Source organism: Geotrypetes seraphini, chromosome 8 (assembly GCF_902459505.1).
Source record: "Geotrypetes seraphini chromosome 8, aGeoSer1.1, whole genome shotgun sequence".
Classification (NCBI taxonomy): domain Eukaryota; kingdom Metazoa; phylum Chordata; class Amphibia; order Gymnophiona; family Dermophiidae; genus Geotrypetes; species Geotrypetes seraphini.
Genome location: NC_047091.1, coordinates 184,026,898 through 184,054,642, shown reverse-complemented (window position 1 = coordinate 184,054,642; position 27,745 = coordinate 184,026,898). Strand labels below are relative to the sequence as shown.

Below are 27,745 nucleotides of genomic sequence, written 5' to 3'. Positions count from 1 at the left end.
GACAAGCGTGCACTTTTATTTTCTGGATTCATAATGCTACGTTTACACATCGCTCTGCCTGAAGGAAATTGCCGAGATGAATGGTTGGTCATGCTGACAGGACAGTGGGTTAACTCTCTAGATTTAGCTTATATCATTTCCTGAGAGCATTTTATGGCCTTTCGCGTGTTTATTCCTGCTTCGGTTTCTTGGCCCTAGAGCATTGTAACACCCTGTGTGTGTCTCCATGTGCAGGTTTTCCAATGAAATGATACAGGAATTCATAGCCACGGCGTACATTAAATATTTACAGCCAGCAAATGGTGGGGGAGGGGTTGATAAATGGCTTCGAAGGAGGAAAACGACTGGAAGGCAGATAGGAAGCAGACATTCCTCCCGGAATGTCCCAAACGGGAGGGGTGAAGGGAGTGGAGGGTAACAGGGCTCACGGTCTGGTTAGTCTTCTCTTTCCTCTTTTGTTCCTTTCATTCTTTTTTCAATTTATATATCACATGATAAATCCCATCAAAGATCCGGAAGTCATAGGGCTCCTTTTACAAAGGTGCGTTAGGACCGTAAGGCGCGGAATAGCACGCGCTAGTCGCTACCGCCTCCTTTTAAACAGGCAGTAATTTTTAGGCTACTGCGCGCGCTAAAAACACTAGCGTACCTTGGTTAAAGGAGCCCATAGTCCACGCGTAGATTGTAGTGATTTTTTGAAGGGCTCCACGGTTGGAGATAGGGTGGGAGAAGGGGCATCAAAATATAGGAGTCGCATCTCTCTGCTCACTGCACCGGTGTCCAGCCACATTCACAACTAAAATGTCCACACGATGGATAGAGACTTTTTATTGTATTTACACCAAAGCACATGAGGACGTAAGATTGGAGTTGGGTGAGGCAAAATCGGCTGTAATCATGGAAGACATGGTATTCTTTATGAGTTGCTTTGCATTTTGACTCACTGAGCGAAAAAGTACTAAACGTGACTCTGGTTATTTTTATTTGATATACTGCCTTTCCTTCATGGATATCCACCCAGTTTACAATACATCAAATAGTAATCAGGAACTCTTTAAGTACAGTCAAACCTCGGTTGGCGAGTGTTTTGCAAGACGAACAAAACATTCCCGCAAATCGTGCCTCGCAAACTGAGCATTCACTCGATTTGCGAGCCCCCTCCCCTACGATCCGGCATCTTCCCCCCTCCACCTGCGATCTGGCATCCCCCACCCACCCACCCAAACACAATTTCTTACCCCGATCTGGCACCAGTACCAGATCAGGGTAAGAGATTGTGTTTGGGTGAGTGGGGGATGCCAGATCACAGCGGGGTGGGAGGCGATATGAGCGGGGGGGGGATGCCGGATTGCAGGGGGGTGGAGCAGCGCCAGTGGCCTCCGGTGTGGGGGGTAAGGTGGAGCAGCACCGGTGGCCTCGTGGGGGGGGGGTTGTGGAACGAATCAAGCGAGTTTCTTTTACTTCCTGAGGGGAAACTCGCTTTGAAATATTAGTAAATTCATTTACGAGCATGCTTTTGGAACGAATTATGCTCGTAAACCAAAGTTCCACTGTATTTTCCTGTCCAATTGGACTCATAATCTGACTGGTTCCTGGGTCAATGGAAGGTTAAGTGACTTGCCCAGGATCACAGGGGCAGTGCTGGGATCGAACCTGCAACCTGAAGTTGCTGAGGCATCAACTCTAACCAGTAGGCCACTCCTCCATGTCTTGGTATGTGACTTACTTACTCCACAGGATAGAGGGATTAAACTGTATAATCCTGCCAAATTTTGGCCTCAGGTATGGACAAATTTTGTCTTTAAATAATGAGGAAAGTTTATCAATAAAAAAGTAATTGACCCCAGAAATCACTGCAGTTTTTAGGCTGTAGAACGTGACAAACGTCAAAGTTGTGAAAAAGTTGCCCAGTCCCATTTTCTGATCCTAAAGTATACAAAACTTAAAAAAAAAAAAGTGGCCCCCTCCAACTTTTATAGTCTTTCGTTTGTCGCACTGCTTTGGAACATTTTCTCTCAACGGTTCACAATCAATTTCCTGTCCCAGCCAACTCTTAAGTACTTTTACCTCCCTGGTGTACCTTTTAAATCGAGTTCAAGTTTAATAAAATTTGATAAAATCGCTTATCTGGGTTTACTGTCATACAGCGAAAGATTAGAGAAACTGGGCCTCTTCTCTCTTGAAAAGAGGAGACTGAGAGGGGACATGATCGAAACATTCAAGATAATGAAGGGAATAGACTTAGTAGATAAAGACAGGTTGTTCACCCTCTCCAAGGTAGAGAGAACGAGAGGGCACTCTCTAAAGTTGAAAGGGGACAGATTCCGTACAAACGCAAGGAAGTTCTTCTTCACCCAGAGAGTAGTGGAAAACTGGAACGCTCTTATGGAGGCTGTTATAGGGGAAAACACCCTCCAGGGATTCAAATAGGGGAAAACACCCTCCAGGGATTCAAGACAAAATAGATAAAGACAGGTTGTTCACCCTCTCCAAGGTAGGGAGAACAAAAGGGCACTCTCTAAAGCTGAAAGGGGATTGATTCCGTACAAACGCAAGGAAGTTCTTCTTCACCCAGAGAGTAGTGGAAAACTGGAACGCTCTTATGGAGGCTGTTATAGGGGAAAACACCCTCCAGGGATTCAAATAGGGGAAAACACCCTCCAGGGATTCAAGACAAAATAGATAAAGACAGGTTGTTCACCCTCTCCAAGGTAGGGAGAACAAAAGGGCACTCTCTAAAGCTGAAAGGGGATTGATTCCGTACAAACGCAAGGAAGTTCTTCTTCACCCAGAGAGTAGTGGAAAACTGGAACGCTCTTATGGAGGCTGTTATAGGGGAAAACACCCTCCAGGGATTCAAATAGGGGGAAACACCCTCCAGGGATTCAAGACAAAGTAGATAAAGACAGGTTGTTCTCCCTCTCCAAGGTAGGGAGAACGAGAGGGCATTCTCTAAAGTTGAAAGGGGACAGATTCCGTACGAACGCAAGGAAGTTCTTCTTCACCCAGAGAGTAGTGGAAAACTGGAACGCTCTTCTGGAGGCTGAACCGGAACGTCCACAGGTAAGGCTAGACTCAGTTAGGGCACTGGTCTTTGACCTAAGGGCCGCCACAAGAGCGGACTGCTGTGCATGATGGACCACTGGTTTGACCCAGCAGCGGCAATTCTTATGTTCTTATAAAATAGACACAAATAACGGAGAGACATGACAAATCAGTACAATAGGTCAATAAAGGGAGAAATGCAATCTTTATAAGAAAAGAGTACATACAGTATACACGCATCACATCATCATAACTGAGCCGATGGTTCTTCTCTCTCTGACGCTGCGGGAGTCTAGTGACTGTTCTAAATGAGTGAGGTCTTGCAATACGAGTACATACAGTATTTTGTATTAAAGTTTTTGGGTTGTGGAATGAATCGTCTGAGTTTCTATTATTTCCTACGGGGAAATTTGCTTTGATATACGAGTGCTTTGGATTAGAAGCATGCTTCTGGAGCCAAGGTTTGACTGTATATGGATAGTGAACATCTGTTCAGTTTAGGCCTGCTGCTTGTCAGTGATTCTGACCCCAGGTATTTTGGTTTCCAGGAAGTCCTCAATGAATATGCTTAAGATTTGTATATAATAAAGGCAGTACATGCAAACCTCTTTCACGCATATCCTGGATATCCTGAAATCTAGATACTGAATGAGGAAACCATGATTTAAAGTAATCAGATGAAAACATTCCCCACTTACTTGTACCTCCTTCCCCCCCCCCTATCCATCACCACCACCATGGCCAACTTTACCCAGCATCCCTCTTCCCACACAGCAGCATTCATCTCTCTTCCTTGTAAGAACTTTCCTCACAGCCTGAAACAGTGTCAAGTGATCCCTGCCTCCCCCCTCCCTCGCCTAGGGTTACCAGATTTGTTAAAGCAAAAAAGAGGACACCTGGCCTTGTTCTGCCCCCCTCCCCCCACCTCATCTTTTCTCCCTACCTGAGCTCGGGGCTGCATCTAGAGGGCCACCGAACATGCGCAGATGTGATGCGATGACATCACAGGCATGTGCACCTGCACGTGACATCGTCATGTCGCATGCTCGGATGCCCTCCAGACGCAGCCCCGAACTCTTGTCAAAGCCAGGGCCTTCCTAAACCCAGAGAAACTGTTGGGCTTTTAAAATCCATCCAAACACCCGGACAGTCCTCTAAAAAGAGGACATATTGAGGTAAATCTGGATGTCTGGTAACGCTGCCCCCAACTATTCTTCCTTTCCAGTAACATTCCTCTTTTGTCTTATATTCCCCCACCCCCACCCCCTCCCCAAAGCTGCCAGCAACATTCTTTGTTCTGCTAACTCTCCGCATCCCCTGAAATATTTTATTTTTCTCTTCTCCCAAGGTGCCCCCGCTTCCCCCAATCTGGAATAGTGTGTCTCTGCTTTCTCTTCCCTGTTCCGCCTTCCCCCCCCCCCAGACCAGTACACCAAGTTGCCCTCCTTACCTGGGCTTGAACAGGAAATTTCCCTCCAGTCTTTGTCGGTGCTCTGGTTCAGCAACAGCAGCAGAAAGAACGTGCTCAGCCTCTGAAATACCTAAAATGACGCTTTTCCCGCTGGCTTCTCTGTGCAAGGCACGTTAGGATTGAGATGTAGCATGCTATAGAGCAGTGGTTCCCAACCCCGTCCTGGAGGAACACCAGGCCAATTGGGTTTTCAGGCTAGCCCTAATGAATATGCATGAAGCAAATTTGCATGCCTATCACTTCCATCATATGCAAATCTCTCTCATGCATATTCATTAGGGCTAGCCTGAAAACCCGATTGGCCTGGTGTTCCTCCAGGACAGGGTTGGGAATCACTGCTATAGAGGAAAGTGCAGGGTAGCCCTGAAACAGCTTCTGTATCCCGTCTCTACTCTCTTGAGCCTTCTTGCTTTAATAACACCCAAAAGATAAGCCAGTAGCGTACGAGGCAGAGCATTTTGGTGCCCTATATCTTGAGTGATCTGAGCCCATCCTCACCTGTCCAGGGCTAGCTCTACCTAGAAACTTTGTACCAGGTTCAAAGTGAAAGTCCTGCATCTCCTTTTCTGCAGGTGCTTTACCCAACAAAAAACACTTTGATATTATCAGAAATACAAGGGTCATTTCATAAATAATGCACACTATTTTTTTTTTTAAATTATTTACATGTTTTTTTGGGGGGGGGTTCAAATATTTCTTTACAGTCCTTCAATATAGTCTCCCTACTTTGCAATGATCAAGTCCCAACGTCCGGGAAGCTTCATTATTCCATCCAAGATACTGTATTTGTTCAGTTGCCGAATGGCTCGGGTACCGGCGGAAAAAAGCTCTTCCAGAGATGCAAAACGATGTCCACGCATTGTTTCAACTTTGGAAAAAGATCAAAGTCTGGTGGACTCATGTCTGGACTGTAGGGAGCATGAGGTAACATCTCCCACCGTATCCTCGTAGTTTTTCAATGACGAGTGGAGGGCTCCATCTTCCCCACGGCCAAAAAAATTTCGACGAGCTCAATCAAAAGTCAAAAAATAATGATTTTTGCTTCTGATCATGAAGGCATCATCATCACAGACAAAGTTCCTTGAGGAAGAAGTGTCACAGCAGTGTATTATCATGATTTTTTGTGAAAAAATGGACAGAAAAATGCACAAAACCCGACCTCAGTTGCTCTTGGCTAGGCCACTCATTCTTCATGACAATGCTCGCCCACATATAGGGAATTTGTCATTGAAAAACTACACAAATACGGCTGGCAGGTGTTACTTCATGCACAGTCCACTGCTTGCTCTGGATCGGTAGCATGGAATATTGCTACTCAAGCCATTGTGACATCACTGATGAGGTTGGCTCTTATTGGTGGAATGAGGCATTATGACATCACAATCTCAGCTCTGGAATGTTGCTCTCATTGGGGTTCCAGAATGTTGCTACTCTTTGGGTTTTTTGCCAGGTATTAATGACCTGGATTGGCCACCGTGAGAACGGACTACTGGGCTTGATGGGCCATTGGTCTGACCCAGTACCTAAATTTAAGCACAAACATTTACAAGTCTGTGGCATGCTATGGAACCCACACAGATCAGGTCGCTAGACTCACTAATGACCTTCCGCAGAGCAGTAAAGACTTACCTCTTCCGCCAATCGGGCCATTAAAAACTGCCTCCTCAATATACTTCAAGGTTTCAAGGTTTATTAATTATTTGATGAATCGCTATATCTTTATACAAAGCGATGTACATAGTAAAAAAATACAATTAAGTTAAAACACATACAGTATATATAAACAATAGAAATCCAACATTACCAACAACAATTGGGAGGGAAGGGGGGTTAAAGTTACATCTATTATGTTGGGAAGTACATTTAAAGGAAAAAACATTGGGGAATAAGGGGATTTTAAAAGCAAAATTAAAAATAAAATAAATTTTAGATATTAAAAGCCTGTTTAAAAAGAAAGGTTTTTAGGGATTTTTTGAAAGATAAAATGTCTTTTTCAATTTTTATGTATTGGGGCAATGAATTCCACCATTGGGGGCCAACTACAGAGAACATATCTAATCGTCGAGTGCCTATTATTTTTAAAGAGGGAACAACTAATAGGTTTTGGGAAGATGATCTAAGTGTGCGTGTGGAACTATAAGGAATTAACATTTTAGAAAAGCATTGGGGTTGATTGAATATCAGATTTTTAAATATAAGTAACAAGACCTTAAATTCTATGCGCTGGCAAATAGGGAGCCAATGTGATTCGATGAAGAGAGGAGTTACATGATCAAATTTTTTGGCGTCATGGATTAATTTAATAGCAGTATTTTGAACAATTTGCAGTTGTCGTTTTTCTTTTTGAGTAATATTAAGTAACAAAGAGTTACAATAGTCTAATTTTGCTATTACAAGAGAATGAAGTAGGATATTGCGGGATTTGGATTCTCTTAGTACTTCTCTTAGTACTCTTCGTTAAGACCTGTCTGGTCTATAGAATTAGCTCTGTTATTGTCTACTGTAACCTATTTGTTGTCATGACTAGTCTGTTTTCAAACGATTGTGAATGTCAACTTGTAACCCGTTCTGAGCTTCTGGGAGAACGGGATAAAAATCAAAATAAATAAATGTTACCACCTAAATGTGTATCTTACAGTATTCTGTAAGTTGGGCATGTAAATATCATCCACGCCCAGTACAGCGCTGCTCAACCCAGTCTTCAGGACACACTTCAGCCAGTTGGGTTTTCAGGATATCCAAAGTGAATATGCAACTGATTTGCATGCTGCACTGCCTCCTTGGTATTCAAATCTATCTCATGTATATTCACTGTCAATATCCTGAAAACCTGACTAGCTGGGCATGTCCCAAGGCCTGAGGTGCTAGTAGGTGTTCCTGGGGACAGAGCGGGGTTGCAGGTGTGGTGGCGTGTGCATACACAAATTTGCTCCTCCTTCAAAGCGATCACCTGACCTAGAACAACACATCCAGACCTAGGAGAACAGAGGCACCCTTTACTCACCCCCCAATCAAAGGCATACAATGGCCTACTTGCCACCCAAGCAGCAAAACTAGACCACCAGCTGTCCGAAACCTTCAGGAAACCATTTTATTCAGGAAATTTGTCAAATCTAGCTAAATGATCCACCTGACCTTTTCAGTCTATCCCCAGATCCTAATGCCTTATCTAATAATCTATCTTGTAATTTTACTGGATACCCTCTTTTGTAATCCACCTAGAGCCTCAAGGTATTGGCGGAATAAAAGACACTAATGTAATGTAAATTTGTGCATGTGTATAGAGGAGTGTGTGGCGCAGTGGTTGAAGCTACAGCCTCAGCATCTTTGGGTTGTGGGTTCAAATCCTGCGCTGCTCCTTGTGACCCTGGGCAAGTCACTCAGTCCTCCATAGCCCCAGGTATGTTAGATAGTGGGAAAATGCTTGAGTACCTGAGTGTAAAAAACCGCTTAGATAACCTTGATAGGCGGTATATAAAATCCTAAGGAAACTTGAACAACACTTAGAAGACTTACATGCTGGCTAATTTCAGATAGTCTGCAAGGTTGTATATTAACTACGGTATGTTAGCTGGGGTAAGGAGATGGGGAGGGAGTAGGGCTGACGGCTTTGTTTTATCATTGGTATTAAAGTCTATTGCATATTGCAATGCACTGTGCACCCAGGTGCAAATATTAATGTGAACTTCCCATGCAGATGCATCAAATCTTTTTATATATATTTCATATCGTGCAGTTTCTCTTTTTTCCTACACTGCCTGTAGAGAGAGAGCATTTTCTCCCCTCTGTCTTTGGTAAGCTTGGTTATTTTCTTCTCTGCAGCACCTTCGGAGAGCTGAAGACTGTCCGGCTGCCAAAAAAGATGAGTGGCACGGGGTCCCACCGAGGCTTTGGCTTTGTGGATTTTGTTACCAAACAGGACTCAAAGGTAAGAACCCTAGTGCTTCTCATCCCGGCCACCCACAGGCCCACATGTCCTTACCCCCTAGTTGCGCATATCATTTAATGAAATAATGGCCATTAATTGGCACCCATTCCTCAGTTGGGTTCTATAAATTCATTATTGGTATGAACAGTGATTTTCTCCAATCGGTTGGCCATGTATTTTCCTTCCAAATCTGTTGACACAGTTGAGTGATGGTCATAATAGCACCTTCTGAGCCTTTTATTAATTCAATTAGAATACTGTCAATACCAGATGACTTGTTTTTAGATCAAGCTTTAATCGCTTCTATGACTTCTTTTAAAATACCTGGGTTTTCTTCGGTTCAGTTTCCAGTTCAATTTCCCTAATGTTATCCTTATTGCCTTGTTTGTATAAATTTTCCATATATTCTTTCCATCTCTTTTTAATGCTGTCTGGATTATTCAATATCATTCCATTGGCGTCTTTAAGCATCCCCAGTCGAGGTTGGAATTTCTGCCACAATCTCTTAATCTCCTGAAATCTAATCTGGTTTTTCCATTTCCATGTTCTGATTCAATTTTCTGACAAATATCCTTGAGATATCGTTCTTTGTCTTGACAAACTTGACGTTGAAACACTCGGTTTCAAAAACTACGTCTTACTGTTACTAGCGAGCGGTGGGATAACATATAGAGATTAACATTCAATAATAAAAAGTGGAGAATTTATCGGCAGCAATCCGCATGAATTACAGACATAAATAAACCTCCACCTGCATATTCAGTTTAAGATGGCAGTGAGACATCCAAGCAGCAATGTCGGAGAGGCAGGCTGAGATTAAGGCCTAAATTCTTGTAGAGTTATCTGGTGTGGAGAGGTAGATTTGGGAGTCATCAGCATAGATGACTCAGCATTGAAAACCATTGGAGGAGATCAGTGTACCGAGAGAGAGGATATATAAGGAAAAGAGGAGAGGGCCCAGGACAGAGCCTTGAGGGAGAGTGGGATGGCAGTGGAGGAGGATCCACCGTAACATACACTGAAAGTACAATGGGAGAGATAGGCAGAAAACCAGGAGAGAACAGAACCCCGGAATCCCGATGAGGACAGCGTGTTGAGAAGGAGGTGGTGATCAACCGTGTCGAAGGTAGCAGACAGATCAAGAAGGATGAGGATAGAGTAGAGGCTTGTAAAAGAGTTTAGCAAGGGACAGTTTCCATAGAATGGAGAGGGTGAAAGCCTGATTGAAGCGAGTCAAGAATATCATGAGAAGAAAGGAAATCCAAGCAATGATGGTGAACAGCACATTCCAGAATTTTGCTAACCTTAGGCTCCAGGACGGATACTGGCATGAATGTGAAGCCAAAAACTGTAAAGGAGGTTATGACAAGAAGATAGTGATGTTAAGCGTTTTCTGCCCTCAGGCAGCTGGACCTGTGGAAATCCATCAGATCAGAACACACAGGAACAGCTCTCAAGAAAATGATCACTCCAATGCACTATTTAACAAGCTTCCTTTTTTTATTTTGGGGGGGGGGGATGAGGGCAAGGACTTGACCATTTTCTTCTTAGAATGCTGCTTTTACTAGGGATATAGTGTGAAAAACGCTCATTCACACTAACTTATTTCTCCCTCACTTTTAGCCACCTTCTCTTCCCCATACTGCAAAATTCTGTCTAGCCCACTCTTTATAGCAATAGGTGCAGCAGGCACGGTACTGTGCTGGTTTACAGATTTCCTCATGAACAGAGAATACACCGTCAAAAAAGGCGGCATTTACTCCAACACCTGGAGGGCCTTCTTTGGAGTTCCGCAGGGATCACCGCTCTCACCTATTCTTTTCAACCTGTTCATGGGTTCACTCGGAAACATCCAACTTGAAGACTAGAGCATTATGTCATATGCGGCTGATATCTTACTCCTCATACCGTGGAAGTAAATCAAGCTAATACCCCCGAGAAAATATCTGATAATATAGAAAAAATCCAAGCATGGGCAACTGCTCAAAAGCTAAAATTAAACACTGTCAAAACCAAGGTCCTCTATTTCCACAATGCCCAACAAACAGTTCCAACAAACATCACGCTCCAATCGGGCAGCGTACTTACTGTAGAAAAACCCTCTAATATTCTAGGCTGCACACTAGACTCCACATTATCCATGGAACCTCAAGTATCCCAGCTTCGAAAGAAAGCCCTCTTCACCATGAAACAACTAAGACTCATCAGGCCATACTTACACCAGCACCACTTTGCCACCATTGTCCAGATGATGATTCTATCCCAACTGGATTACTGCAACTCTGCCTACCGGGAATCAATACCACCCTCACCCACAAAATGCAACTTATTCAAAACACTGCGGTGAGACTCATCTTCGGTCTGAAAAAATACGACTCCATCTCAACCCACCGCAAACAACTCCACTGGCTACCCATCAATAAAATTCAAAACAGCTAGCATCATGCATCGAATCATCTACGGCAACTCAGCGGTCCCACTCATCAAACTTTTAACCGACGCGTGGTCCAGCTCACGCAGAATTCTCAACAGCATCCAACTGAACCTCCCCTCGACAAAAAATCTCAAATACAGAAGAATCTTCCAGTCCATGTTCACTTTCCTCGGAGTCAAAATTTGGAATGATCTCACAGAGACTATAAGAACAGAAACCAACCATACCCTATTCCGAAAGAAACTGAAAACTTCACTCTTTGACAGTTAATTCTTCTAAGACCATCCTAAGCACCTAACCTTTTAAGTTTGTCTAAGTTTTATGCTTCCTGTCCCCCTCCGCTCCTTCCCCCTAACCTCTTCCCCTTCCTTCCTTCCCTCAAGTCGCCTAGAGCCTGTTTAAGCATGCACAACTCACAAATACTAGACTAGATTAGATTAGCAATATCCTCTGGCCAGGGCCTACAGAACAGTTTCCTCTATTGCTGCTAGTTAATTTAATAGTTCTACCTCCTTAAGTCCAATTCAATCCTGAGACTAGGAAAATATTAATGTGGGGGAAGACATTGTGATGTCTTGAAACACACATCCTTTCCCATTAACTCCGTGGGATCCTGGATCAGTTGTACCCCAGTTAACCAATGATGGCAATGTTCCTTTCTCTTTTTAGGAATAATTGCTTGTCTTTCCATTTGGAAATTATCATATGGTCCAGGTAGACAACATTTTCTAGTAGACCAGGCAGCACAGAATTGGCTGCTCTTGAAATATTACATTGAGAGCCTCCTTGAATGAAAGGCGCTCTTATTTTTATTATTTTTTTTGTCTACCTATCTCTAACTTAACTTATTTCAGCCAAGCTGTGCAGCATTCATGATTGATAGGGAGAGTGTGACGCAGTGGTTAACCCTTTCAGGACCATAAGGATCGTAGGCCAATTTTTGTGGTTTTGACGACATTTTTATGGTAAAAAGGGCTTGCAGATGCCAAAAAATTGATTTTTTTTGTGAAATATCATTATTTTTTAAAAAAAAAAATCACACTTCTGGCTTATGGACAGTGTGGCAAGTGAATCTTCTCGTCAATCTGGCAACGACGCTAATGAATGAATGTCGGAACCAGTTTGTTTACATAAAGGCAGTATCATATGGAATCCGTACATATCAAATTTAGAACTGTAGACTATCCCAATCAAAATGTATAGGATTTTAAAGTTATGGGACAAATATGTCCCTTGGTCCTGAAAGGGTTAAAGCTACAGCCTCAGTACCCTGAGGTTGTGGGTGCAAACCCACACTGCTCCTTGTGACCCTGGGCAAGTCACTTAATCCCCCCATTGCCCCAGGTACGATAGATAGATTGTGAGCCCACCAGGACAGACAGAAAAATGCTTGAGTACCTGAATATTATAAGTGGTATATAAATGCTAAAAATAAATAAAATAATGTGGGGGGGGGGAAACAGAAATGCCATAGAACTTATGCCACCTCAACCATGGGCATTTCCCTTAGGCAAACCTCTGCTGTAATATTAAGAACATAAGAATAGCCTTACTGGATCAGACCTATGGCCCATCTTCATGGAGGCCAATCCAAGTCACAAGTACCCGAAAAAAACCCAAATTGTAGCAACATTCCATGCCGATCCAGGGCTGATTGTAACTGCTTACAGATTTTATTACCAACATATCCATAAATGCTGTGCCGTCAGTGTTGATGTAGTGAAGCCTCTGAGATTCCCATTCAGGGGCTCCCAGGGTTGATATCCAGGGTCGGACTGGAGGAAGGTCACGAGTGGGGTCCCACAGGGCTCAGTACTAGGGCCGCTGCTATTTAATGTATTCATAAATGATCTGGAAACAGGGACGAAGTGTGAGATAATAAAATTTGCAGATGACACTAAACTATTTAGTAGAGCTCGGACTAAAGAAGACTGTGAAAAACTGCAAAGGGACTTGAACAAACTAGGGGAATGGGCAACGAGATGGCAGATGAAGTTCAATGTTGAGAAATGTAAAGTATTATATGTGGGAAACAGAAACCCGAGGTACAACTATACGATGGGAGGGATGTTTTTAAATGAGAGTACCCAAGAAAGGGACCTGGGGGTGATGGTGGACTTGACAATGAAGCCGTCGGCACAGTGCGCAGCGGCTGCTAAGAAGGCAAATAGAATGCTAGGCATCATCAAAAAGGGTATTACAACCAGAACGAAAGAAGTTATCTTGCCATTGTATCGAGCAATGGTGCGTCCGCATCTGGAGTACTGCGTCCAATATTGGTCGCCGTACCTTAAGAAGGATATGGCAATACTCGAGAGGGTTCAGAGGAGAGCGACACGTCTGATAAAAGGGATGGAAAACCTTTCATACGCTGAGAGATTGGAAAAACTGGGACTTTTTTCCCTGGAGAAGAGAAGACTTAGAGGGGATATGATAGAGACTTACAAGATCATGAAGGGCATAGAGAGAGTAGAGAGGGACAGATTCTTCACACTTTCAAAAAATAAAAGAACAAGAGGGCATTCAGAAAAGTTGAAAGGGGACAGATTCAGAACGAATGCTAGGAAGTTCTTCTTTACCCAGCGTGTGGTGGACACCTGGAATGCGCTTCCAGAGGGCGTGATAGGGCAGAGTACGGTACTGGGGTTCAAGAGGGAATTGGACAACTTTCTGCTGGAAAAGGGAATAGAGGGGTATAGATAGAGGATTACTGCACAGGTCCTGGACCTGTTGGGCCGCCGCGTGAGCGGACTGCTGGGCACGATGGACCTCAGGTCTGACCCAGTAGAGGCATTTCTTATGTTCTTATGTTATGTTCTTATGATATGAACATAAGAACCATAGTGGGTCAGACAAAGGATCCATCTAGCCCAGTTTCTTGTTTCCAGCATTGGCCAATCCAGGTCATAAGGGCCTGGCAGAAACCCAAATAGTAGCAACATTCTAGAGCTGAGATGGTGATGTCATAATGCCTCATTCCATCAGTGTCCAAGAGCCAACCTCATCAGTGATGTCATAATGGCTTGACAGTCCTGAAACTGGCTCACATAAGAACAGCCATACTGGGTCCATCTAGCCCAGTTTCCTGTTTCCAACAGTCAATCTAGGTCACAAGTACCTGGCCAAACCACAAAGAGTAGCAATATATATTTATTTATTCCCAAAGGAGCCCAGAACGGGTTACAAGATTACATTCACAGTATAAGAAAGACAAACTTTGGTGGAAAAACTGATCCCAAGGCAAGCAGTGGCTTCCCCCATGTCTGTCTCAATAGGAGACTATGAACCTTTCCTCCAGTAACTTGTCCAAACCTTTTTTAAACCCAGCTATGCTAATCGCTGTTACCACATGCTCTGGCAATGAGTTCCAGAGCTCAACTATTTGCTGAGTGACAAAAATCATTTCCTCCTATTTGTTTTAAAAGGATTCCCATCCTCAAAATTGTTAGCTTGAGGGGCAAGAATTGTACCTGAAAAATGAATCTATCTCTCACACCTGACACTCTGGAACATTGCTTTTGCTGGGTCATAGAGCCAGTGTTCCATATACAGTGAAACCTTGGTTTATGAGCATAATTCGTTCCAGAAGCGTGCTCGTAAACCAAATTACTCGTATATCAAAGCGAGTTTCCCCATAGGAAGTAAGGGAAACTCGCTTGATTGGTTTCGTCATCTCCCCCCTCCCCCCCCCCCCCCCCCCCCCGCGGCCACTAGCGCTGCTCCACCCTACTCCACCACATCCCCAAAAGACCCCCTCCCCACCCCCAAGGCCACTGGTGCTCTTCCACATCCCCTCAGCGAACCGGCATCGCCCCTCCCCCAGCTCGCAAACGCCGCCGCGGCCCCCCCCCCGCGAACCAGCATCGCCCCCCTCGCAAACGCCCCGCCCAAACTGAAGCCTTACCCCCCCCCCATCTGGCACTGGCACGCAGCACCAACCCACAGGAGGTGCCGGTGCCCGAAGATCATGCAGCTTGCCAGACTGGGCCTTGAGCATCAGCGCATGCTCAAGGCCTTCTGACTCCCGCCTCTCTCCCGAGACTCTCAGAGAGATCGAGAGCCAGAAGGCCTTGAGCATGCACAGATGCTCAAGGCCTAGTCCGGTAAGCAGCACAATCTTCCGGCATCTCCTGTGGGTTGATGCTGCGCGCCGGTGCCAGATGGGGGGGTAAAGCGGGCATTTGAGGGGGGTGATGCCGGTTCGCGGGCGAGGGGACTCGCAAATCAAGTCAACACTCAGTCACGATTTGCAAAAATGTTTTGCTTGTCTTGCAAACCGCGTTACTCACAAACCGAGGTTTGACTGTAGAACCAAATAGCATTTTCCTTCCTGATCTGTCATTAGAGCGACCTTTTGCTTAAGAGTTGATTTACTTCACGGGACTTGCCTTGTGCGTCCTGGGTAAACATGTTCAGAACCACTTGTGTAGCAGCAATGACCAGAATTATTAAATCCTACAGCAGGTCTTCTCAAACCTGTCAGGTTCTCAGGATACTGACAGTGACATGGGATCGAATTGCATGCATTGGAGACCCGGCATATGCAAACTGTGCTCCTGCATATCCATAGTGGATATCTTGACAACCACGTTGGCTGTGGGGTCCCCTGGATGGGCTTGAATAGGTCTGCCTTTCAGCATTGCTTACCGCAGCTTCTCTGTTGAGATTTTCTTCATGACCAAGAATCATAAGCCCCGTCTTTTATTTGCCTTTCCTTCCTCTTACCACTAGGTGGAGCTGAATGCACACTTGTAGAATGAGATGAAACTAAGGTCTCTGTAGAATATTGTATATGTATATCTGGTATTGCCGGTCTTGTCCAGATAGCATTTTTGAAATCTAAAATCAGATGCTTTAGTTTTATTCTTTCATTGGTCTGGATTAAGCCAAATCAGAAGCCATTAAATTGTGAGCAGGCAAAGAGTTAACTGGGGGGTGGGGGGTAAACGTGTCAGTATATTCACAATGGGAAAAAAATCTAGGTCTCATTTATGGACAATTCAAGGAAATCTGCTCCGTGTACTGCAGTGTCCAAAAAGCAGACAGAATGCCTCGGTATTGCTCCATGGTGCAACTTCACCTTTAGCATTGCATTCCTTGCCATCGCATGTCAAAAAAAGGTATAACAGATTGAGAAAAGGTGCAGAGGATTAAGGTGCAAAGTGATTAAGGGGATGGAGCTGCTCTCGTGTTAGGAAAGGCAAAAGAGGTTAGACCTCTTCAGTTTGGAGAAGGGACAGTGGAGGCGGGATGTGATAGAGGTCTGTAAAATCCCGAGTGGAATCAAAAAGTAGGGGACAAGCCCTGAAGTTATGTGGTAATGCATTTAATACAAACAAGAGAGAATATTTTTTCACTCAATACCTAGCTAATCTGTGGCAAAAGCAGTTATTTTTGCTGGCTTTAAAAAAAAGATTTAGACAAATTTCTGGAGGTAAAGTCGATAACCCTTTATTAAGATAGACCTGGAGAAAGCCACTGCTTATCTCTGGGGCTAAAAAGCCTGGAATCATGTTACTTTTGGGGATCTGGATTAGCCACCATTAGAAATGGTGCACTGGCTAGATGGGCCTTTGGTCTGACCCAGTAGGGCAATTTCTTGTATTCTCATCCATCGGAATTACTATTTGATGGAGAAGAAAGATTAAAACCTTAAATGCAGTGCAGAGGTTGTGCTATTTATGAGAACATATCCAGGCTCATTTTATAAAGAAATGAAGATGTATTAATATTTTAAATCCGTGGCTATTATACAGACCAGGATAGCTATAGCAAGTTCCTGCCTTAAGAAACCACATGATTGAACTTGTTTTATTCTTTCTTGTTCTCCGTTCTGTGTATAAATGTATATGTTTGTGAATCCCTTTTTTCAGAGGCCTCCTTCCCACCCTCTCCAGAGAGACACCTTTCTCTACATATAACAATGAGAACAGTCTCTTGCAGATATCTCCTTCCCCGCCCTGTTCAGGGACACTTTTCTGTACATGTAACAGTGAGATAAGTCTCTTGTAGAAACCTCCATTCTGCTCTTTCTAGGGACCTCAGGTTCTTCTAGCAGGAGTTGATTAGTATTACTCATTGCTATTGAATTTAACTTCAGGCCTGTGTGTAAATTCATAAGAACTTTTTCTGTGATCAGCTGGCTTCGGAATCAAGTCAATTTCCAGTGGTTTATGAGAGCATTGAGTCAGTCCCGGCTCAGAGATTGTGTGCATGCACGAATTGAATGGAAGGTGAAGGGGAAATAGACTTCACTCTGTTTTCTGCAGCTCTCATCTCCTGGAAGCTAATTTATAGCAGCTTGAGTGGGAGAAGTTCTGAAGAGGCATCAGAGCCTTCTGGAGCACAGTTGGCCTGATGAAAGAGGGTTGTCTCCTATGCATTCACAAAGCTCCTCTTGTGCAGGGGCCTAGAGAGAGACAAACCATCTCGTTGTCCAGCCTCCTTCATTCCGTGGCTTAACTCATCTGTCCCAGTGCCGAGCCATTTCCACATTTTTTCTCCCTTTTTTCTTTTTCGCTCTCTGCCTGACCTTCATTTCTCCTTCTTATCTTTAGGTTTTAATTTTATTCTTTCGCCTTTCTATTTTCAGGGTTTTTTTTGGCTTCATATTTGGTTTCTTGTGTTCTTTACTTTTCTTGCCATTTGACTTTTTCTCATATTTTTCTTTTTCACCTCTTTCTTCATTCTACTTTAACTACCTCTCCTTTCTCTACCAATACTAAACGTAACACATAAGAGACCAATCCTTGCTTTGTAGAGTTTACAGTCTACTAGGCAAATAGGAGGTTTCAGGAGAGTATTCATTACCATCAGTGTATAGCCTGAGGTTTATCATATTCTCTCCTTGGAGGAGAAAACATATAACGGCAGCAGGCGGTTTTAAAAAAACAAAACCCTGGTTTGTGCATATTTGAATAAAGATCCTCTACCTATGGGTAAGGCAGGCATGTGTACAAAATGCAGACAGTGCAACAAAGAAATGTAAGGCCTGGTGACCCGACTGAAACAACAACATGAAAAGTGCTTTGAATGAGATGACAAAAGGAACATGTTTGAACAGGCAGGATCTTCAGGTTGATAAATGTTTTGATTTCATCATATTTTTTAAATACTTCCTTGAAGAATTGTCATATTTGAGCAAAAATATATTATCACTGCATGTTACTATCATTTTGATACAGTTGTTATGAAGACATAAAGAGTTCAAACAAGCAAATATTCCTTTTTGGGGAGCAGAACTAACTGAGTGTTAGTGAATACAAGAGAAAACCATAATTTAAAACAAGTCTTTCTGACTAGTGATTTAAATCAAATCCACCCTGGTTAAAGACAAGAAGGCCATGATCAGAGATCAGCCAAAGCTGGTGAACATACCGTGTTTCCCCGATGGTAAGACACTGTCTTATTTTTTTTGGAAGGCCAAAATATGCACTAGGGCTTATTTTCGGGGGGATGCCTTATTTACCCTTTCAATGTCTTTCCACCCTCCCTCCCTCCCTCCTTTTGTTTCCCTCCCCTCTCTCTTCTCCTCCCTCACCCACGAGTCCTGCATCTGGCCCTCTCCCTTCTACCTGCACCTGGCAACACCCCCCTGCTCCGCGGCTCTCTTCAGCAACTCGTCAGCAGCGGTGATCAAGACAAGCTGCCGACATCGAGGCCTTCCCTCTACGAGTCCCGCCTTTGTGGAAAAAGGAAGTTGAAACAAGCGGGACTCGCAGAGGGTAGGCCCCGACGTCAGAAGCTTGTGTCGATCGCTGCTGCTGAGTTGCCGAAGAGAGCCGCGGAGCAGGGGATGTGGCCGGAAGCAGGTAGAAGGGAGAGGGAGATAGGAAGGCTGTAGATCTCCGGAGCATGACACCGACCCCGGCCAGGATGATTTCTTTTTCAGGCATGCAACTTACAAGTCTGGCGTCGCGGCGGGAAATAGCCATGCTGAGCAGTGAGCTCAGCATGGCTATTTCCCGCCGCGACGCCGGACTTGTAAGTTGCATGCCTGCGTGACACACTACCGGAGCCACGGCAAAGGTGGAAAAGAGCCGCATGCGGCTCTGGAGCCGCGGGTTGCCGACCCCTGCGGTAGACGGAGGGACCACACGGAGTCACCCACCGTACCACCCGATTCGGGTAAGCGCAGGTATCGGTGGGTGGCTTATTTGCGGGGGGGGGGTGCCTTATTTTACATTTTTTTCTAAAAAGGGGGGGCTGTCTTATTTGATGGCCCTGCCTTATCATCGGGGAAACACGGTATAATTCCCTATCCATAGATTTTCAAAATGTATACTGGAGAAGTAGTGGGTAGAACTGCTGCTTCAGCACCCTGAGGTTGCAGGTTTAATCCCTGTGTTGTTCCCTGTAACCCTTTAATCCTCCATTGCCCCAGGTGCCATATATTGTCCAGGTGGGTTCACAATCTGATAGGGAGAATGCTTAGAGTACCTGAATGTAAAAAAAAACACCTTGATGGTATTGTAACGGGTGGTATATTAGTACCTTAATAAACAACAACAAAAAAAGTATTGGACTGAATTTACGACTGAAAGTCTTGGTACTATCTGTGAAGAAGAAGCAGGGCAGGGGCAGTCTAAAATATTTTCCAACGATATTCAGCTGCTGAACAGATAATTTGTCCTCTGATTGCCTTCCAGCTGCCTTTATTTTTCAATGAAAAGAAGACATAAAAATTATAACATGTAGCGATTTATGCAAGTCCGTCCATTCCATTTTAAAATTGTTCCCTTTCTTAGATGGTTGTCAGCAGAATTCCCTGCTACATTGCATAGAGTTTATTTGGTCATATGGCCTCTTCCACAAATAACATACTTCCAGAACCTCAGTTAAGTGCATGTGTCTTTTCTTTTATTTAACATCTTGAATGGGACATTTGTGCGTTACTGAGATCTTGAAGGATGTCTTGATGCAGCTATGCAAAACACTGGCTGCTTTCGGTTTGGATTAGAATTTTAGACACTCAAGACCTTGCTTGACTCGTAAGATAAGCAATTTAATTAGATGAAGTTTGAAAATAAGACTAAGGGGGAATTCTTCAAAGGGCATTAAGGCCTGGATTTTGTATAAGACGCATGTGACGGGCCTACACCCGCCCAAACTAAACCCGATACTATAACAGACATCCGTGTTACAGACGCCGGTTACAGAACCGGGTTACTTTAGGCCCGGCCACTATACTTAATCGCTTCAAGAGATCTTCCTGCCGCGATTAGTATAGTGGCTGCGGCTGCCAGTCTCCCCCCTCCCCCTAAACGAGCGAGACGGGAGGGATGCCCAATCCTTCCTGCTGAAAAAAACCCCACCCGCCCCCGATGATCACCGGCAGGAGGGTGTTTAAACCCTCCTGCCGGTAGGCCCCTTCCACCACCAGTGATCGCGGCAGGAGAGTGCCCAACCCCTCCTCCTGGTAGGACCCCCACCCTTTCCCAAAGATCACTGGCAGGAGGGTGTCCAATCCCCCAAAGAACAACCCCCCCCCATTCCTGACCCCTTCCCATTGGAGGGGCCTTAGGCTCCTGGGCCAATCAGGCCCTAGGCTCCTGTGGGTTGGGCAGGGGAGGGACAGGCCCACCTCATTTGGACAGAAGCGAGCCTGCTGGCCGGACAGTGCGAGGACCCGTCCGGTGGCCAACTTGCTAGTTGAGCCCGGGAGGGGTTCCAGAAATGGTGGGTGTTTTGTTGGGGGGTCTGGGGGGGGGGAGGGTTGGGGGGTTTCATTGCAAGGGGGTTCATTGGGGGATCTGGTAGGAGGGATTGGGCACCCTCTTTCCGACGATCATCGGGGCGGGTGGGGGGGTCTTTCAGCAGGAGGGATTGGGCATCCCTCCTGCCTCGTTCATTTAGGAGGAGGGGGAGGGGGGAGACTGGCAGCCACTATACTAATCACATCAGGGAGATCCCTTGCTGCGATTAAGTATAGCGGCCATGTCTGCTTACAATATAGGCCAGCATTTTTCTGGCCTACATTGTAAGCATCTCCCCCTCTACTAGGGAGACTCGCAGGGCCACTTAGGTTCGCCTAAGGCTACCGCCTAACAATAGGCAGGCTTGCGGGCCTCCCTAGGCTCCCGGAGACATCTTCAAGATAGGCTGCCTGTTTGGGGATCTTTTTTTTTTTTTTTAAACTTGCGTCCCAATTGGATGATTAGACAGCTATAGGACTCCTGCAGCTGCCTACAATCTTGACGCAGTTTACAGAATCTGGGCCTAAGTGTGTTAGCACACAATAAATAGCCACTAAAGACACCCATTATATTCCTATAGGTGTCTTTAGCAGTTAGCGTGTGGTAATGCGCTTAGCACCCTTTATTGAATTCCCCCTTAAGAGTGCTAAACAAAAAATGGAAAATAATAGATATTAAGGAATGGGAGGTTTATTTATATGACTGATCTGTTTTCAATAATAAATAACTAAAGCTTTACTTGGAATTATTTGGAGGTCTTTTTCTTCCATTTTAAGTTTTGTTTGGCATGTATAAGAAATCTGAGTGGAAGACTTTTGTGAGTTTGCATTTAAATGAAATGCAGATGATTCTAAATTACTAGTATTAACTATGAGACAGGTTGTGATTATACGTGAATTGTCTTTTTCAAATGCCAGAAGTCTAAAAAAATTATATTGGAGAATTAGAAATATAGTGGGGAGTGTATGGCGCAGTGGTTAAAGCTACAGACTCAGCATCCTGGGGTTGTGGGTTCAAACCCTGGGCAAGTCACTTAATCCCCCCATTGCCCCAGGTACATTAGATAGATTGTGAGATAGGGAAAACTGCTTGAGTACCTGAATAAATCCAAAATAGTGTGAAAAGTTTCAGCCTCTGATAACCAGAGCTGGTATTGTGATGTCATAATGCCTCATTCCACCAATAAGAGCCAACCTTATCAGTGATGTCACAATGGCTTGATTGTCCTATACTTGGCTCACTTTACTACACTTTGAATTCTAGAGTGGTGCAGTGGTTAAAGCTACAGCCTCAGCAGCCTGAGGTTGTGGGTTCAAACCCTAGGCAAGTCACTTAATCCCCCCCTTGCCCCAGGTACATTAGATAGATTGTGAGATAGGGAAAACTGCTTGAGTACCTGAATAAATGCATGTAAACCGTTCTGAATAAATAAATAAATAGTATTAAACAGTAATAGTCAATAGGCATCTCAGAGATTTGGAAGAAGGGGGATAAGCAATAGCACACTGATACCAAGGTACCAATTGCATCAAAATGATAGGGCAGATAGACCAGTGTATCTCAACTTCTTCAAGCCAAGTACCCCCTAAGTACCACCGCAGACCCCCCACCCCCATAATAATATTAATAATTATAATGCAATTTCTTCCATTCATTTTTCTTATACACACAATATAATCTTATTAATACATAATGGTAACCACAAAATAAAAAAACACAAAGCACACTATATGCAGAAAAAATGGTTATTTATATTCGGTTTTTTTCAAAGAGGTCAAGGCAGATGGTTTTAACATATGCAATCAGTAACAACTATAGAAAAATAGACAAATACAGTGCAAAATATAGACAACAGATATAAATTCTCAAAACGGACACATTTCGATCACTAAATTGAAAATAAAATCATTTTTCCTACTTTTGTTGTCTGGTGATTTCATGAGTCTCTGGTTGTACTTCCTTCTGACTGTGCATCCAGTATTTCTTTCTTTCTGCCTCCTCCTGCATGCTTCCTCTCCTCTGGACCTCATTCCCTCCTCCAACCAACATCTCTCTCTGACCCTCCATGAGTCCAACTTTTCTTCCTCTCTCCTCCACCCATATTGGCAACATGTCTTGCTCTCTCTCTCTCTCACTGTCCATTTGTCTTTCTCTCCTTCTCTCCCTCCCAATGCCCTCTACTGCCATATCCAACATTTCTCTCCCTCTCGTTCCTCGAATCATGTGCAGTATTTTTCACCACTGCCCAACAGCCCCATGCCCATTTCTCCTTCTATCACCCCTCTCTAGCACCATGCCACATCTCCTCTCCCTGCATCACTATGTCCAACATTCCTCCCCCTTGTATCCCCTTCAATATGTCCCTCTGTTTCCTCTTCACCACCATATCCAACATTTTTCCCCCTCATCCTTTTATTCCCCATGCATTCTACCTCATTCCTTTCTCTCAATGCCCAATTTTCCTCTTTCTTCCTTTCCCCATGTGCACCATCTCTTTCCCTCTTATTCACACACTCATGCCCAACAATTTTCCCTTTCTATTCCCTCCCTATCTTCTGTGTCCCACGTTAATGCCCCCTCCTTCCTTCTATGTCCCGAATTTGTGCTCCCCTCCATGTCTTCCAGCCTTTGTCCCAGATTTGTGCCCCTCCCATGTCCCAGTGCGCTCCTTCCCCTTTCCTTTTTCCCTTTCTTCCACAATCAATATTTCCTCTCTCCTTTACTTGCTCACTCCAGGGCCACGCACACTCCCTTCAGTGCTGCTGTCCAGCTGGGCTGGACAGAGACGCGGGCAGCGACTCTTACACGCTGCACGTGGCTGACCCATAAGCCCTTCCCTTTGTAATGGAGGAGTGAAGTTCAGGAATCTCAGGATGCTGTTATGATATAAAATGTTCTTTTCTAGCATCCTCACGTAGCCAAGTGGTGGTGACCACATCCTTTATGGCACGTGCCATTCATGCTGGCCTGCATAATGTATTGTCTGTGGAGGTGCATGCATGTCCTCCACTGGTGCTGGTTGGTGTGGCTGCGATGCCGGACGTCCTTTATTATCTCATTTGGGTTCTCAGTACATTTTCTGCTGAAAGCCAAACTCTTTGGATACATGCCTAATTTTAGGCACAAGGATTTACTCCAACTGAAACATGGTGTAAATCTTCGTATCTAAACTAGGTGCAGGTCTCCTCGAGGTAGCGTCATCATCCACAGACAATCCAAAGAGTTTGGCTCTGATTCTGCACCAACAGAAAAGGTACTGAGGGGAGGGAGAATCGCGAGAACTGACGGCAGCCATTCAGGGAGGGGCGCGGGACCAGGCAGGAACGTGAAAAGCTCGCGCCTGCCTTGTGCGCTGCTCCCCCACAACTGATGAAGAGGCAGCCGTCCAGCGAGGGAGGGGTAAGAGTGCCTGCCTGTCTGCCGATTCAATGCTGGTAAAAAAAAAAAAAAAGGTACCGGGAGACCTGCCTGCCCAGACTACCATTAGACCACCAGAGGGGAGACAGGGTATACCATTTGGTTCAGAATTTTTTTTTTCTTGTTTTTTTCTCCTCTACACTAGGTGAGTCTTATGGTCAGGTGCATCTTATAGAGCGAAAAATACAGTAGTTACAAATTTAAGTAGGTCATTGTTGGCTCATCATTATGTCCCAGGAGTTGCATTAGATGGTTTAGAAATGGGCTTTTACAATTACCATTTCAGTTACTTCAGGACTAGCTTCCTGTCTGAACTTGTGAATAGTGATCACAAGATTATAATGTAAGTGGTAGTTGGTTCCAGCATTTCGTTAATTGATATTGGATGGATAAGGTAATTTGCCTGGTAGACTTTATATTGTTGCATGCTGGGAATTTTAGGTGGAAAAGATTTCTGGTGGAATATCTGTTGGAGGCTCCCTGGAGTAGGATGGCCAACTCCGCTAGGTAGTCGGGGGCATTACCTGTCCGAATCTTAAAGACAGTGATGCCTAATTTAAACTTGATCCTTGCAGTTATGGGCAACCAATGTAGTTTTCCTATAGTAGGGCTGTAGGTGTTTGATATTCATAGTCCGTCTATGAGTCTTACTGCTGCATTTTGAACTAGTAGACATGATAGAGCAAAGAACTAGTTTTACATTTTAGTGGTCTAGTCAAGATGGGATTAGGGATTGCACTAAAATTCAGAAAACCTCTGTTTTGAAGTATTTTCTGATGGATCTTAGGTCTTTCCTTGTGATGAGAAAGCTATTTAGACATTTTGGCCCTTATTGTGTCTTATCTTTTTTGGCCATTTTCAAATATGAAAACATTCAAGTGAAAGATGCCCAAAAACCAAGCCTTGGGGCATCCAAACAGCCAGCATTCTTAGCAAACTGAACACACAGACAGCTAAGCAGAGGAGCACTCTAGGGGGTACTGCCCTCCAAAACCCACCCAAAACTTACTGTACCTACCTATACACTAGGACAATAACCCTTATGCCTGCAGGTGTCATCTTTATGTAGATACAGTAGGTTTTGAAGAGCTCACTATACAATAGAAGCAGGTTATAGTGACGTGTGTACCTGGGACTTTTTTATGTAACATTCACTGCAATACCCCGCTGAACTGTAACTGTGCTGCCATCTGAAGATGGAATACAGGCGGGAATGTTTTTTTCACCTTTGGGTAGTGGGAGGGGGTGGGTCATCTGATCAGTTTGAGCACCTTTTTGACCCTTATTTGTTTTTAAAGCAGGCCTAGCCTCAAACATCTAATTGTGAAATGTTTGATTATGCCTGCAGAATGTCCAAGGCTTAAGCTCGCCAGAAATACACTTCTAACATGCTCCCTTAAGACTTACATACACTAAAGGCAAAACAAGCAGAAAAAGGTCCAGAAAGTCCGTTTCGAAAATGGCCACTTGGACATTTTGACTAGTATTACGTCCAAGTGCCAGTTTATGCCGTCTTTTGGACATCTATTTTTTTATTTTAAATGAGCTCCATAGTGTTTAGTGAGAAAAATGCTCTCTTTCACGTGAATCATTGAAGTGTGATTTTCTTAACCTGGATTCTGACATCTAGGAGAAGTTTTGGATTTCCTTTCACAAGATATAGAAGGAGCTCATGTTGCACTAAGATTCATAAGTATTCATTATGAATTGCAAAAGTTGGTCAGTCAAGCTCGGAGTGCTTGAGAATATACATGGGTGTTAACAGCATAGCACCAATTTACATGGGATCCTATTGGGTATTTGTGACCTGGATTGAACATGGTCAGCTTGATGAACTTTTGGTCTGAAGCATTATGGCCTTTCTTATCTTCAACATTTCTGATATCTTGAAACTCTGTATAGGCCAGGAGTGTCAAAGTCCCTCCTTGAGGGCCGCAATCCAGTTGGGTTTTCAGGATTTCCCCAGTGAATATGCATGAGATCTATTTGCCTCCACTGCTTTCATTGTATGCTAATAGATCTCATGCATATTCATTGGGGAAATCCTGAAAACCCAACTGGATTGTGGCCCTCAAGGAGGGCCTTTGATACCCCTGATCTAGGGTGCCTTAGCTGATACACTAGACCAGGGATCTCAAAGTCCCTCCTTGAGGGCCGCAATCCAGTCGGGTTTTCAGGATTTCCCCAATGAATATGCATGAGATCTGTGTGCATGCGCTGCTTTCAATGTATATTCATTGAGGAAATCCTGAAAACCCGACTGGATTGCGGCCCTCGAGGAGGGACTTTGAGATCCCTACACTAGACCAGGAGTGGGTAGCTTCGGTCTTCAAGGGCCACAATCTAGTCGGTTTTTCAGGATTTCCTCAATGAATTTGCATGAGATCTATTTGCCTTCACTGCTTTCATTGTATGCTAATAGATCTCATGCATATTCATTGGGGAAATCCTGAAAACTCGACTGGATTGCAGCCCTCGAGGAGGGACTTTGACACCCCTGGTACAGGCAATCTATCAGATTTTTAATAAAATTTGAATCCTGAATCCATTGGTATAATTCACCTGATTATTCTCTGTTCCCTTTACTGTGCTTGCTGGGATATGTTGGACATGTTGGACCTTCCTCATGATCAAATGAGGATATTCATACCTATTCTTCATGCAGCTCAACGTGCAGTAGCATACTTTGGGAAATAACTCCCCCTCCCGGTGGAGTGCTGGCAGCAACATGTGGCTAAGAAAACACCTTTTCCAAAGTTGTCCATAAGTGTCAAGAGCAAACTGGGTAATTACAGCTTAAGTCTAAGGTTGGGGGTGAGCTCAAAGCCTTAAGGATAAGACACGAAATATGTACTAGGATTTATTTGCATGTTCATTGAATTTGCATTAGCCTCCTCTGTTATAAACAAGTTTAAAAACAAAAGGTTACCCAAGTAAATTGACCTGGCTCTCTTACCCTCTCAACATGTTGATAAATATACAGTACAGTGGTACCTCGGTTTACGAGTGCACCGGTTTGCGAGTGCTTTGCAAGACGAGCAAAACATTCGCTAAATCGGCGCCTCGGAAACTATGGGGAAACCGAGCATTTTGGATTACGAGCATGCTCCTGGAACGGATTATGCTCGTAATCCAAGGTACCACTGTCTATCTTTTTTTCCATCCACACACAGTAAAGTTGTGAGATTTGTTCCCGGAGAGGGTGTTTAATGACGGTAGTGTAGCTGGGCTTAAATAAAGTTTGAACGAGTTTCTATAAGAGAAGTCTATTAACAGATAAATATAGACCTTTTACAAAGGTGCGCCAGCGTTTTTAGCGCGCGCAACCCAAGAAACCACCACCTGCTCAAGAGGAGGCGGTAGAGGCTAGCGCACACGGCATTTTAGTGCGCACTATTCCGGGCAGGTCCAGCACGAAACATTTCTTTTGTCAAAGCAGCTTGCAAAAGGACAGAGTGACTTTAAAAAGGCCTAATTCTATATGTTAAAGAAGTCAGCCTCTGCAGACTTCTTTGGGGACATTTAATGACATTTTTAAGGTGTCCTCATGCCTTCATATTATTATTATTACATTTAACACCAGACTTTGTTACAAATAACATTTACAGATCAGAGAGTTATAATCTTGCTTACTAAGGGTACGGCACCCAAGGACTTGAAACTGCACCCCGGTTCGGTGTTGCTTTGGTTTTTCACATTCTTTGTAACGCTGTGAGGAGCTAAATGTAGTGATTATAAGAATGCCTGAACATCTA

General features: G+C 44.2%; 1 protein-coding gene across 2 annotated transcripts in view; it reads left to right on the top strand.

The window, feature by feature from the left end:
* RBM19 (RNA binding motif protein 19) overlaps positions 1 to 27,745 on the top strand; it is a 285,015-nt gene that overhangs the window by 207,020 nt on the left and 50,250 nt on the right. For both annotated transcript variants that reach the window (XM_033955717.1, XM_033955718.1), the window contains exon 22: positions 8,339 to 8,444. In XM_033955717.1, coding sequence (XP_033811608.1) covers positions 8,339 to 8,444 — 106 coding nt within the window. The remainder of the gene's footprint in view (positions 1 to 8,338; positions 8,445 to 27,745) is intronic.